At 43.9% G+C, this 14,736-nt stretch overlaps 1 protein-coding gene across 1 annotated transcript; it reads left to right on the forward strand.

Moving 5' to 3' along the window:
- Positions 1-1,406: 1,406 nt before the first annotated feature.
- Positions 1,407-2,486, forward strand: LOC146170777 (uncharacterized). The gene has a single exon (XM_084586784.1). It carries the CDS (start codon positions 1,407-1,409, stop codon positions 2,484-2,486), a length of 1,080 nt encoding a protein of 359 aa, XP_084442910.1.
- The last annotated feature ends 12,250 nt before the right edge of the window (positions 2,487-14,736 follow it).

Raw genomic sequence — 14,736 nt, forward strand, 5'->3', positions numbered from 1 at the left:
GTGGTGGTGAGTGGTTTACGGTTCCTACGGGAGATTAGAAAATGAGGTTTTGAAGCTGCGCAGGGTACACTTGGCAAATTTCAATCTGAACTTCACTGATATTTATTTTGATATATCATCGAACTATTTTTCTGCACTGTTTTGAGCATTGTTCGTTAGACAGGGCACATTTGATGAATATGATGTTGATATAATTGTTTACGATTATTTCCGGGTCTTCCAGTCGGCTAAGCTCAAGAAAGCGCACGTCCGCAGAAAAAGCCTCGCATCAATGGTTGCAGCTTTACGAGGATAGTTACTTGTTGCAGATTTCAATCACCAGTAATAGTAGGCGACCTTTCACAAAGCATAGCTTACTGCAACGTCTTGACAATATGTCAGGAGTGTTTCCGAACGCTAGGTCCATGAAGGGGTAAATAATGTATGCAGTCTATGACCACGTAACATCCTCTGCTGAATAACATGCGCGCCGCCATTTTTCTTTTTGTCAAATAATGAACTTGGTTTTTTTGTAAGGTAGAGTGTGCAGTTGTGAAATTATTTCTTGGCCGTCAGTGCAGAATTACCTTGTGCAGATGCTATATGCGAAAATCCTGCGGTGGACCTGCGGTAACGAGTTATGCATGGGTGGCTGCCAGGAGCCTGCTATCCAGGGCCTACCAGTGAATCCTTGTGATGGGCCAGCCCGCTGCACAGAGCCACGTATCTGTGGCTCGCACCTCCTTCCTATAGTCGGAACTGTCTGCTGTCTCTGCCGCACCTTGGGCCTGCAAAGAGCCCCCACGATCATCTCAACCACCTTCTGCAAGCAAGGTGTGTCTTGACTTGCCGCGTGTTCTCGTGTCACTTGAAATAAAATAATGTTTGTTTCTTCGATCCTTTGGTTCTCTTTTTTGCATGACTGCTCATCGCTCATATGTAAAAAATTTCATTAGAAACCCTCTTCTGTGGGAGGACAAGCGGTGTAATCCGAATTTTTGGAGCCTGCATTGTGTATTGCCTACAGCTTCCCTTGTCGATAAGACAAAACAAATTGCAAAATATACAAGAGCATATGGTGTAGAACTAAGTGGGGTGTCCCTGGTCGGATTCCCCACGGGCCTATAAATTCAATGGCCACCTTAATATCAGCATTCTGAGCCAAGGTGCAACTCGCTGCACATATGCCAAGCCTTGGCATGAATCTCGGGTTATCAATATCAGCGATAAACAGGACGCGGGAAAATCTACCCGAGATGTACATGCACTTTGTACGCAACACTTTAACTTCATAAGCAACGGCCCATCTTGTTTCATTTCAATTGTGAAGAAGGCACCCGTAGCGGTGCCGAAACATCAATGTGTTCATGTTTTGTTTTTCTTTTTCTTTTTCGTCTGTGGCTTCGGCGAGTGCTGTTTTCGTCAATATGCTGAATTTCCCTTGCCGGACGGGTTTCCGTCGAATCCTCAACTATGTAGACCTTCGCGAGAAACATGGGCCACCTGCTATTACCAAGATTCGGCAATTTGTCAGCCTGAAGACCAGGCTTGCTTCGTTCCAGAGCCACCTCCAGTTCAACCTTCGGTGCAAATCCCGTGGACTGGTCCCCAATTCCTTACGCCTGCCAATGCTAGTCCAGACGCCAGCTGGAAGAGAGACCATCGCCCAAGCAGAAAAGCGGCTGTTGCATGCAAGAATCCTCGAAATAAAATCCACTATCAAGCGACTAGAAAACGACATTTATTGCGCCCAGTTGTATCTGGAGCGGCTTATTTCCGCTGATTTCTTTGACGTCCTGCTACATGCCAACAGTGAAGCAGCCAGCAGCCAAGAAGAAAGAAGAGTGATTCAAGATGCCAAATTCAAGAAATTGTTGTGCAAAAAACCTGAGACCGAGGGAACATCAGGAGTCTGCAATCTGTCTTCATACCAGCTTGTCGCAGATGAACGAAGCCTACTTCAGCGGAGCCTTAATTTCAATGTCGGCTCTCGTCCAGATGTTGTTCACATGACATGTGCTGTTGAAGAGGCTGTGCGCAAGGTCGCCCCCAGCTTACAAAGCGAAGCTCGCTCACAGGCCATCGGAGCGCTTTCCAAGCTTTCAAAAGGCAAGAATGGCTCGATCACACCCGCAAAGCAAAGAGCACTAACGAGGCTAAAAAACAAGAGCGACATTGCGATACTTCTTGCCGAAAAAGGTAACGCCGTTGTCGTATTGGACCGCGTTCACTACGCGCTAAAAATGGAGGCACTTTTGAGTGATACAGCGACATACGCCAAGTTGGCCCGAGACCCCACAAAGAAAATTGAAGCTGAGTTGCAGAAGCGTCTGACAGAAGTTTTCAAGTTCGTTCCACCGGACAAGGGCTACCTGTATAACCATCTGCTCTGCCACAATGGCCCCGCGCCAGCCATATACGGGGTACCCAGGGTGCACAAAAAGGATGTGCCACTTCGCCCGATTGTGGACTTCACCCGGTCTCCATTATACAAGTTGTCGGGCTAGCTACACCGGGTACTTGCTCCTTTGGCCGGAAGAACCAGCACGCACGTGAAAGACTCGGCACAGTTTGTAGAAAAACTAAAGACTATAACGTTTGACGACGACCACGTCATGGTGTCTTTCGACGTTAGATGCATGTTTACGTGTGTGTCGGTAGACGTCGCAGTCGAATGTTGCAAAACAGCTATGAACAACGACTTGTCTCTGCTGGAACGTACACCTATTGAAACGGACGATCTATGCCAGCGCCTCAAATTCTGCCTGTCCAACACGTACTTTACGTTCAACAAGACGTTCTACAGGCAGGTCTTCGGGACAGCAATGGGTGCTTCCATTTCTGTGGTTTGTGCCAACCTGGCCCTAGTAACGATTGAAAACCGCGCACTGACGTCATTCGACCCTCCACCAAGACTGTTCCTTCGTTACGTTGACGATTGTTTCTGCCTCATACGTCGTGAGGATGCCGAAAGATTCCTGCGGCACCCTAACTCGTTTCAAGAAAGCGTCCAGTTCACTATGGAAGAAGAAGTCAACGGGCAACTCCCCTTCCTTGACGTCCTTGTTGAAAGAACAAGAAACGGTTTAGCGACGAGTGTATACAGAACGCCTACCCACACGGGTAAATTTCTGAATTTTCATTCAGCGCACCCATTAGGGCATACGCGATCGGTTGCCTCGGCGCTTGTTAATCGGGCCTTCAGGATTTGCTCAAGCCCAAGAAAAACACGTCGTGAACTGAGCCACATACGGAAGGATCTTAAAGAAAATGGATACTCTTCCCAAGTCCTCCGTTTTCAAGAACTACACGCTGCAGCCCCTCCAACAGGAGAAAGAACAGAAAAGAAAAAGCGTGCGGTCATTCCTTATGCCCAGGGCGTCAGCGAAACCTTATGCAGGATATTCGCTGCCTACGACGTCCAAGTGTCCCATGTACCATCCAGCAAGCTCCGAAATCATCTGGTACGAGGCAAAGACCCTTTGGAGAAGACAAGCTACCCTGGCGTCGTCTATAAGATTCCTTGCAAAGATTTCAGCGCTTCCTACATAGGCGAAACTGGCGACTTCAGAAGACGATTGAAGGAACACCAACGTGACGAAAAGAACAAAAAAGTGACTTCTGACGCTCTAGCAGAGCACAATCAAGACACGGGCCACCTGATTGACTGGGATTCCGCGCAGATATTTGAAAAGGAAAAACTGTTATCTACCCGCCTACTCAAGGAATCATTACACATCCAAATGACAAGCGAAGCGATAAACAGGGCGCGGGGAAATCTACCCGAGATGTGCATGCACTTTGTACGCAACACTTTAACTTCATAAGCAATGGCCCATCTCGTTTCATTTCCATCGTGAACAAGGTACCCGTAGAGGTGCCGAAGCCTCAATGTGTTTATGTTTTGTTTTTCTTCTTTTTCGTCTGTGACTTCGGCGAGTGCTGTTTTCGTCAATATGCTGAATTTCCCTTTCCGGACGGGTTTCCGTCGAATCCTCAACTATGGTATCAATATTCCGGCTTAATAAGGATGTGATCGTGGTGCAAACACGAAAACAGGATGGCTGGATATGGGCGTAATCTTGGCGCAAGTGCGGCGGTAGGGTGGCTAGATATAGGCATAATCATGGCACAATTGTGGGGGTAAGATGGCTGGATATGAGAAGTCTTGGCAGGAGCATGGGGACAGGTAGGCTCTACGTGGGCGTAGTCTTGGCGCGAGCATGGCGGCAGGTTGGCTGCACGCGCGCATGTTTAGCGCGAATGTGGCGACAGCTTGTCTCTACGCGGGCATACCATGGTCACTGGCTGGCTCTATGCAGGCATACTCATAGCATTACAATGGCGATGGGTTGGCATACTATTGGCATAAATGGTGCGGCCATTGTTTGAAAACGTAGTCATTTGCGCATATGCCAATGAAGGACCTATATTAATACAGCTTTTGCCACCAGAATGCCAATCAAGGGCCGTTCTATTGTGCTGGTTGGGAAGCCCCTCCGGTACACCATTACTAAACGGGAACTTATACCCGTAACATGCGCACAGAGGCGGGGGTATCTTCTATCAGCGAATGTCCAGCTACCTCACTCCCATCGGTCGCGCCGACGAGTATTCCGGCGATGAAAAACTGCTTATGCGGCACACTGGAGATTGTGTCATGCTTCTCTTCGATGACATTAAAAGATGATGCAAGGGTGCTAGCAACGGGTTCCTGGAATGAGGAGGGTAGCACGAAAGCCAGGAGGAAACCAGATTCTAATTCTACTGCTCTGGATAACTCCTGGAGCCGTAGTCCTAACGTCGTGCTTGGCGGCGAGAACACGATATTGAGATGTTGCCAGGTTGGCTGCATCGATAGCACACAGGAAATTAAGAAAAAGGTGGCGCGGGCAAGAAGTCACCACTGAGAGTGTCCGTCGACTGTTGTCATACCGGTTATGTGTCGGCTGGTAGTAGATGGCCCGTTGCCTTGGAGGTGCCCTCATTATGTTGCTCTGCCGCAGCTTCTGTGGTCTCCGGTATTCATCGAAGTCCACTGGAGTAACGACGTCCGCTGCTATAAATGAGGTTGTAGTATGGGGACGTGGCGGATGCGACAGGGGTAGCGCTGAGGAACCCTAAGCTAGTTGTAGCAGCCGGCTAGCGACCAGCCAAACTTCCAAACTTTGGAGTTATCAGACGCATTTTAGGCGTCATGAACGAGCGGCAATGCTGGGTCACGTCAACCACGGACTCAAAGATTAATTTGCCTATGAGAAAATTATAGATATCTTCGGCAAACGTTTTAAGCAGATAGCCAAATTTGTTATCTTCAGTGATGCGAGCAGAGAGAAGCTTGCACAACTTCAAGCCTTCCTCGATATGCTTGGTGCATGTTTCTCCAGGAAGCTGAGCTGTTTGAAAGAGTGCTTGTTCAGCTGGCTTCTTCATTGCGTCTGAATTTCCAAAGCGTTTTTTTATTTCTTGTAAAATGGTATCATGTGGTGAAAATGTCCTCGTGGTTGCAGTACTACGTTAAGGCCGTGTCGCTAGGCGCGACGACCACGTAAGCTAGGTGGGCAGAATAGTTCCCCTTATTATAACGGCTCACCAGCTGGTAGTGAGTTAGCCACTCATCCAAGTCTACGCTGGATGAATCCGTGTACGAAAGCGGCTCCTGGTATGCTGCCGTGAGATGTTAGGCACGAACTTCGGAGCTTCGCTGTCAACAGACATCGTAGGCAAAGATGGCGGCAGGCTAGCTAGACAGCGACTTCAGCGCGGTTCAAGCTGGGAACCAGTCTTTGGGTTTCTGGTGAAAGTCTGTGCAGCGCTTCTCACCAATATGTTATGGTTAAGTTTTTATTTGACGCAGGACGAACGTCGAAAACCAAGCTGTGTCCACTTGCGAGTACCAGCACGAGCCACTTCATCATTGAACTCCTCATCTTTTGTCTTCATTTCTGAGCGCTACAATATACTTTGGTCTACTAAGGGTATTTAGGTTTCGTGTACACGAAACGATATGATAACCTTTAATTTATTTCGGTTAGATGCTACCTGTAGGCTAATTTCAGAATATACCGAAAGATTTGTAGAAATGGGTTTAGCTCTTCGCAAATAATTGCTTATAATAAACAGCATTTCATTTTTTGACACCTTGTATATAAACTAAAGTATAAAGTAAACCTTATGTTTTTGTTAATTGAGTGCCTATGATTAAAATGTGGGAAGTCTTTTTATTTGTGTCCGTTAATACGGCAGCCGAAGTGTGGGACACTATTTCTAACCACGTCAGCTCTTTTGTGTACACATTACCCTCAGACTGTTATGTTGTGATATCGTGATATGTGTATATTGATATTATTATACCTATATAATTATGCCAATCTCCTCCTGCTCGGGCTAGAGTGCTGGCCTGCAGTATGTCTACGTAAATTTAGAAAGAAGTGTAATAATTTGAATATCTTATTCTACCGTTACGACCATTACAACGTCCGTACTGGAATGGTTCAAAATATTTAGGTTTAGTGTGGGTACGGCATATTTCAGGGAAGCGGATATGTTTTAAGGGTAGCCCATAATTTTAAATATTTGCTAGAAGAAACTCTCTTCGCTAAAATAATATGGTGAAGACCTAGTTTCAATATCTACCAAAATAATCTAAATCCATTGAATAACTTTTCTATCTAAAATTAGGTTGTTGTTTTAAATGTGGTCCGAAACTTTGACCGCCTAATGCCATATCAATTTTTGAAACAAAACAAAACTTTCTGCAGCTTACATTGCGTGAAAATCTGCGGCTGCTTCTATACCAAACAGAACTAACAGGGTGATATTCGCAGGAAGTGATGCAGGAGAGAGGCCCAGTAAAGGCGCAAATATTAGCAACGGCGTTCACTTCGAATTGCAAGCGATAGTCTGCCATGTTTTTTGTAATTTTCTTGTTTCGTATCTTGCTGCAATCAAATAATATGATAATGCGAGCATGGATGTCATTATTTTGAGCAGCGATGGTGGGAAATACTCTTGCAGGACACCTAAGGGAAAGTCAGGCAGTTCAAATTTCGCTCCGTTGCCGCTAGGTGTTCTCCTCACAGTACTTCGCATCAATAACGAGCTTGGTTTAGCCTTTAGAGCTGATTCGGTTTAATATAAAAATTTTCCGATTTCCTTACGCTGTACAACTGCAGAACATAACATTATCTTTGTTTAAAACAAGTTCGAGTTATCGTCTCATGAATTTGAACTTCCCATTTTGAATTATAAACCATATGGAAAAAGTCAAAGGTTAATTAAAATGTTTTATTAAACTAGATTGATAATTAGGTATTGCAGCAGGTGGCATCCACCGCGGCAGAAATTTCTTTGTACAAATATTTTTTCCATTGTAAACCAGTATTTTTAAAATTGCCTAGTGGTTTGCTGATGCACTGCGAATATAAAAGTGACCATGTTGCCAGCTCGATATCTGAAGTGCGTAATAGGTGGCGCTGGTTAAAACTACAACGTTTTATAGAACGAAAATCGTTTCTAGTGCATAAAACGGCTGTTTTTTGGAGTGGCACCTTCATTAAGTGAGCTAATTTTAAATATGCTTAGCCTATATCGTCGCGCACACTAGCAGCCCTGAAGAAGATCACGGCTTTGAAAAACAGTATTATTTATTTATTTATTTATTTATTTAAATACCCTAAAAACCCAAGTGGACATTGCATAGGGGGGGGGGGGGGGGAGCGGCATAAAAACAGCACGATACATATCCTTCACGCGTATTAATTAACAAAAAATGCACTTAAGAATTATACATAACGTACAGATCTAAGTACACAGCACTACATTCACTAGCGGATACATAGATGTTCTGTAATTAACAAAAATGCACTTAAGAATTATACACAACATACAGATTGACGTACACAGTACTAAGTTTACTAGTGGATACATAGGTGTGCAGGGAACAGCACGTAACGCTTAAGAAGACAATAGTGAGAACAATACAACGGTGATTACAGACAACCAAGGTGCCCTGAAAGTTTTATTTGAAATTGTGATAAAGAAGTTTCAGTAGCTATATTACTCGGTATTGAATTCCAGTTTTCTATAGATAACAGAAAGGGTGAAGTTTGGTATTTTATCGTTCTAGCGAATATTGGCTGTACTTTGTAGAGATGATCAGTCCGGGATGAAATATGATTGGCAGGAGCGATGCGATTAGCTGCAAATGGGCAGTCACCATGATATAAGGAATCAAAGAACGATAAACGAGAGAACTTGTGTCGAATGACAAGGTCGGGCATATTGAGATATTTTTTAAGATTAGACACACTGCGATACGTTGAGTACGACGAAAGGATGAACCTGGCAGCTTTATTTTGGACAGACTCAAGACGGTTAATTAATGACACACTACTTGGATTCCATATTATGGAGGCATACTCTAGAGCTGACCTTATGAGAGTAGTGTACGCATGAAGTTTTGTCTCGGAGTTGGCAAGGTGTAAACGACGTTTAGTGAGTCCCAGTTTTCGAAATGCTTTATTCGTGATATAATCTATACGGGCGCTCCAGCCTAAATCAGAACTGAAAAAAAACACCAAGGTACTTGAAGCAAACTGTTCTTTCAACTAAACTGCCATTAATCATGTAAACATTAGAAGGCGTATTATTGCGCGTGGAAAAACTTATTAGCTTGGTTTTTTTATATTAACTTCCATCTGCCACATTTGACACCACTCATTTAGATGCATTAAGTCAGTCTGTAAGATAACTGCGTCAGTGGGGTCAGCTATCTTTCTATAAATTACACAATCATCAGTAAAGAGTCGTAAGCTAGATGATACATTAAACGCTATGTCATTAATATAAATTAAAAATAGCAGAGGCCCTAAAACTGATCCCTGTGGAACTCCGGATATGACGCGTGAACTGTTCGATTTCGTAAGAACTCTTCGATCCATCGGGTGATGTCGCGATGCAGCTGAAGGTTACTAACTTTTTTCATTAATCTTTTATGGGGAACGCGGTCAAAAGCTTTTGAAAAATCTATAAATATGGCGTCAGTATATATTAATTCGTGTACCGATTCATGACGATCTGTTACGAGCTCGAATAACTGTGTTTGACAAGATTTCTTTTGCCTAAAGACATGCTGGTTGTCAATAAGCAAGTTGTTTTCGTTTAGATGAGCCATTATCTGTGAGTAAAGAATATGTTCAAGTACTTTGCAACAAATAGAGGTTAGTGATATGGGGCGATAATTTTCCGGAGATGTGCTGTCACCGGATTTAGGAACTGGGCTGACGTTTGCTGTTTTCCAGTCATCTGAAATGCATCCGGTATCTAAAGACTGCTGAAATATGAAAGTTAATATGGTAGCCGACACGTGTGTTGTAAGTTTTAGAAGTTTAGTGTTGATACCGTCTGGACCAGGGCTGCAATTAAGTGTGGCAATCGCTCAATAGCACCGGCAACACCAGCTACGTTAATGACGACCGGTTCTGATGGATGAAGAACTAATGGCCTCAGAGGTTCAGGAAAATTAAAAGTCACTGACTCTTTAGTAAAGATTTCTGTAAAGTGCTTGTTAAATAATTCAGGTGTTGCCTCTGGAGCCACCACAAGTCCGCCCAAATCTTTCAATACAGGAATCTCGTTGCTATTCTTGGGGTTAATTACTTGCCAAAATTTTGCAGGGTTGCTTCTGAGCAAACTCGGTAATGTATGGTTGAAAAAGTTGTTTTTAGCCTCCTTAATAGCGACTGCAGTTATAGCTGATACGGCTTTGTACTTCTTCCAGGCGTCGTCGGAGTTAATTCCTTTTGCTCTGCGGTACAATCTTTTGTTAAGATATTTATCAACATCTTTTGTGAACTAGGGGGAATCAGTTCTCTGCGTTATGTGTAATTTTAGAATGCAGGCATGCTCAATTTCCTTCAGCTTATCGCGAAATAACAGCCAATTTTCGTTCGTTGTGCGAGTCTCAAAAGCGGCTTCGAAAATCTGCGCAAAGTCTTTTAGCATGCAGTTCATTTTTTCATTGTCACACTTTCGGTAGTTCAGTATACATTTGGTAGCAATCTGCTTGACTGGAATGTGCATGGTCATGAAACTGTGAACGATTCTATGATAATCGCTTCTTAAGGCGATAATTACGCCTCCTCCCCTTCCCTCTTTCCTGTCTTTACGAAAAACACATAGATTTTCAGGAAATGATAGTTCACTGTTACAAATTTGAGTAGTTAGCCATGTTTCAGTGCCAAGAATGATATCTGGACAGCAAGTGAAAATCATGCCTTTTACGGTGTCAAGTTTAGGAACAATACTACGGAAATTAGCAAGAATCACAGAAATTTCGTGAGCCTTTTCGGATGATCCTTTGCTTTGAATTCTTGGACATTTAGGACTGCGTACATCTTGTTCGCTTACCTTCACGACTTGTTGCAAAGTGAGGTCATATTTGTAGGTTACACCACGCAGTTGAAGCTTATTAAACCGAAGTGTGAATTTCTCGTTTTCTTTACGATTAGTTTTTGCATACTCCCTCAATTTTTTTCGTTCTAGTTGGATTTTAGGTGAAAAGTCTCCTTCTAACCGTACTTTGGGTTTGACGTCTTTTAAGTTAAATGCATTCCGCAGTACTTGTTCCTTTACCTTAAAATTAAGAAACTTGATGATTAAGGGGCGATTGTAGTCATTGTGACGCTGACCAATGCGATGGGCTCGTTCGATATTGTTTGCGTCCAGTTTAACCTTTAGGTGGGTGGAAATGAAGTCCAGCATTTTGCTTTCAGTGTTTTCATAGTCTTCCTCTTCTGCTTCAGGCATGCCTTTTACTAGGAGGTTGTTTCGCCTCATTCTGTTATTTAGATCATCAACTACGTTACCTATGTTTTTGCTTGTGCTTGCCACTGCAGATTTTACTTCATTAACCGTGCCAGGAACCGAACAGACATTTTCCTTAATGCCGGATACACCACTCGTGTTCTGTTCAATACCGCAAATCCGAGATTTGAGGTCAAAAACATCGCGCTTAATTTCTTCTAACGTTGCTGTCGCGGCCTCAAAATTTTGCTTGTTTTCTTCAATGAATTCTTTCAGCAGGTTAAGAACATCTTCCACCTTAGGTCCAGGATTTGTCTCCAGCAGAAAGAAGTAGCACGGCTAAGCATACAGATGCAAGCAAATAACAAGGTCTCGGCAAAAGTACGCGAAGTAACGCGGAGACTGCGTTTGCTCGAACAGTTATTGCACTGCGACGATGAGAACAAGGTAGAAACGTACCTATGCGTGCGCGGTACGTGTTTACGTCAACGCCCATATCACAGGTTGACCTTACAGCATGTATACATCAAAGAGACCAGAACGGGATCAGCGGCCACAAAGTACTAACAAGTAGGTGTAAATAAAAAGACGAAGCCCTACCTACGGCGAGGCAGGAAAAGCAACTTAGCACGTGGAAACAGTGGCCGCAAATCCCAAGGGTCCAGTAGTTGTCCGCTCCTTTTATACGTCCAGGTGGCACGGCGAGCAGTGATGACGTCATGAAGACGAAGGAAGCACTGCTGTCCACCACCGAGGGCTTTTTTTGTGGGTCGATAAGGCGCAGATAGCAGGACTAACGGGCTGATGGCTGGCAGGCGCGAAGGGCAAGCACACTCGGCAGGAGCTCGGTACCTACGACGAGGCAGGAAAGGCAACTTAGCACGTGCAAACAGTGGCCGCAAATCCCAAGGGTCCAGTAGTTGTCCGCTCCTTTTATACGTCCAGGTGGCACGGCGAGCAGTGATGACGTCACGAAGACAAAGAAAGCACTGCTGTCCACCACCAAGGGCTTTTTTTGTGGGTCGATAAGGCGCAGATAGCACGACTAACGGGCTGATGGCTGGCAGGCGCGAAGGGCAAGCACACTCGGCAGGAGCTCGGTACCTACGACGAGGCAGGAACAGCAACTTAGCACGTGCAAACAGTGGCCGCAAATCTCAAGCATTTTGATATGACATATATTTTCGGAAACGCGAATGCTACTCCCTCAAAGATATTTTCTTCAGGAACATGCAATAGTCATTTTCATAGTCTTGTCCCTAATGTTTTCACAAATTACGGATGATGCCAGCGGCCACTTTAGAAGAGAAAGGTTGTTCATTTCTAAGGCAAAAGGTATGGATAAAAATTTTCTTTTCAATAAATAAATTAGAAACGCCTGTGCTATTTTTTTCATTACAACCAAATACATTTGAGTAAAAAATGATTCATCTTCCATTCTAACTGCTTGCATGAAGTAATTAAAATCAAATTATAGGCAATTTAACTGAATTGTGCAATATAATAACATGTAAGGTACCTAGTATATCGAGATTCATTTGGTTTTCGAGGTTATGTATTCAACGTTACGCATGAAAGAATGCCCAGAGAAATTAATCATTAGGAACTTTAGTGGTAGCGCGGTGTAAATGAGGAAAGCTTGACGCAGCTTCAGTTTTTAATGCTAAAGCGATTGGTTTTCGGAGTATTGGACTCGTATTTCATTCTTGAAAACATCGATGTGTAATAGGCGTTAGATGAATGGTCAGCAAGACTAGAAGGTTGATGAGCTTGAGTATCATTATGGGGCTTGTCTAACGCGGCCAGCATAGCTTACTTGCACGCGCTGAGCGAGTTACATAGTCCAGGTTTTCATTGTTCTACCATTTTTTAGATTTGGATTCCACACGGGAAAGACACACAATTGGCTGCCCCTCCAGCGACCGGCCAGGTCTTAACGTAATGACAAGAAGTAATGGCAGCTGAGAGGAATCGGCTTCGGGCACCTCTCTCTGAAACATTTTTCATCAATTCCCGAAGATAAATATTTTGTTCGCGATCAACTTTAGGCGAGAATGTAGCTGTCCATTGTTCTTCAAGCGATGGTTACTGCGATGTTTTAAACTCGTAGCTTGGCATTTTCTCAAAACTCCAATACCTCATGAGTCGGAGCCGATGCCCCACTCATCTCTCTCTGGCAGCTTTGTAAATGCTAAAGAATTTTTTTTTTTACGTTATACCATTTTCATCCTTATGGGGGAAAATTAGGTATGAGGACAGCAGTGGGTTGTTCATGCTTTCGCACAAGCATGCTTGCTTGTGCTTGCTTGCAAAGCAAAGATTGCTTTGAATACCTGTACCGTTCTATTTATGCATACAAATATTTACGATACAGTTCTTGCACATCAGACAATATTGCACAAGAAGATGTTTTAAATGTCATAGGTGTTCTCTGACATACTTTGTATTTGCATTATGTGCCCAAATACAAACCACCCAGTTGCCCAGCTTAGCATCCTTCTACATGATCTTGATTCTTGTCTTCGTAGCACTGTACTGCGATACTGCGCCGATTGTTTCGTGCAGCGTGGATTGTGTGCACTTGTTCAGAGTGCGGCAAGCGCGCGGTTGCTTTCCTAGCAGCACGTGATTCGTAAGGAATAGACATTGCTTGTCTGTTTATTTTAAGTGGGCATGAACCTTTGTCATGTAGTTCGTCTGCAAAAAATGCGTGCGGAGGTTTCACTATTAAGCAATCCATTTTCTCAGCAAAAGCATTCTAATACAGCTTTTAAGTGGAGTAATAAGTATACAGGCTCATGCACTCTCATCAGCTAAGCCGTCTATACCGGGTTGGGGAGTTGTCGAAACATGCAGCCCATTATTAGTTGAAAACCATTGATGGCAATGCGGCACTCGCGCGCGGTGCGCGTGGGTCATTGCAGAACTTCTCAGACAGAATTTACATCAAATCTTTGTGCTGTTAACTGAGGAAAACTACGCAGCCTTGGTTTAACTGCGGCTATAAAAACAAACAATGGATTCCTGGATTGGCGACTTTCATTATTCAAAATGTGTATTATTGTTGTCAAAATCAGTATGCCCAAAAAGAGCGTATAATTGTTCATGTCTGAAGGTCCTCAATAATGTGCGTGATAGGCATCGGCATGTGACCACAACTGAGCTGAGAGCTGCGAAATAAGGCACTGACAATATTTCGAAATTTAGATTGTACGGAGCTCGTGCAAAGCCTGCTGCAATCGCTGAGTGAAAACTTTCACCGGCTGAGCAAGTAAGGGTGTGAATCCAGCAAATAAATTACGAGCTGTAGATTGTCTTCCTTTCTGTTGCCCGCCTCTTCATCCTGTGGACTCATTCATCCTCGTTACCCAAGCCGCTGCTGGCCGCCGTTGGCTCAAGTTCTCTTTGTTTTGCACTCACTATGAACTGTCGGAACATTATGATTTGCGCCGCGTTTTCTTCTCCCTGCGCATCTTTACAGCGCTTGAAGAGCCGTTTTTACTTGAAGAGAGCGTTAAGCTTTTCATCTTCGTCTGCTACATTGCTCAGATGATAAAGCGCCTTACAGTGTACTGGCTTTCGCAAACAAATGCAGTGCATGTCGCGCTGTGCGGTATATAATGGCTTCGCTTTAGCATGCATATGTGTCCTGTTTCATCGAAGAAGATATGTGTTCCTCGTCTGCTTGGCTTTGTTTGAAATTCAGAAAATCATTATTTCACATATTCGTCGCTTAAAAAAACGCACCATTCTTGCTACAAGGCTGACGCTATGTTCGAAGGGAAAATGTAAAAATGTGATGACGCATGCCTTGTGACCGTAGTGCATCTGTCTTGCGTCCATGTTTCCAAGGGCCACGCTAAAAGCTGCAATGTTCTGTTTGTTTTTTATGCGTAACTTCGTTTACAGCGTACGCTAGTGGACGACGGTGACTGAATCTAAGAGCGCGCC

This window comes from Amblyomma maculatum, unplaced genomic scaffold (genome assembly GCF_055883805.1).
Source record: "Amblyomma maculatum isolate TAMU_Amacu unplaced genomic scaffold, ASM5588380v1 scaffold_48, whole genome shotgun sequence".
NCBI classification, from domain to species: domain Eukaryota; kingdom Metazoa; phylum Arthropoda; class Arachnida; order Ixodida; family Ixodidae; genus Amblyomma; species Amblyomma maculatum.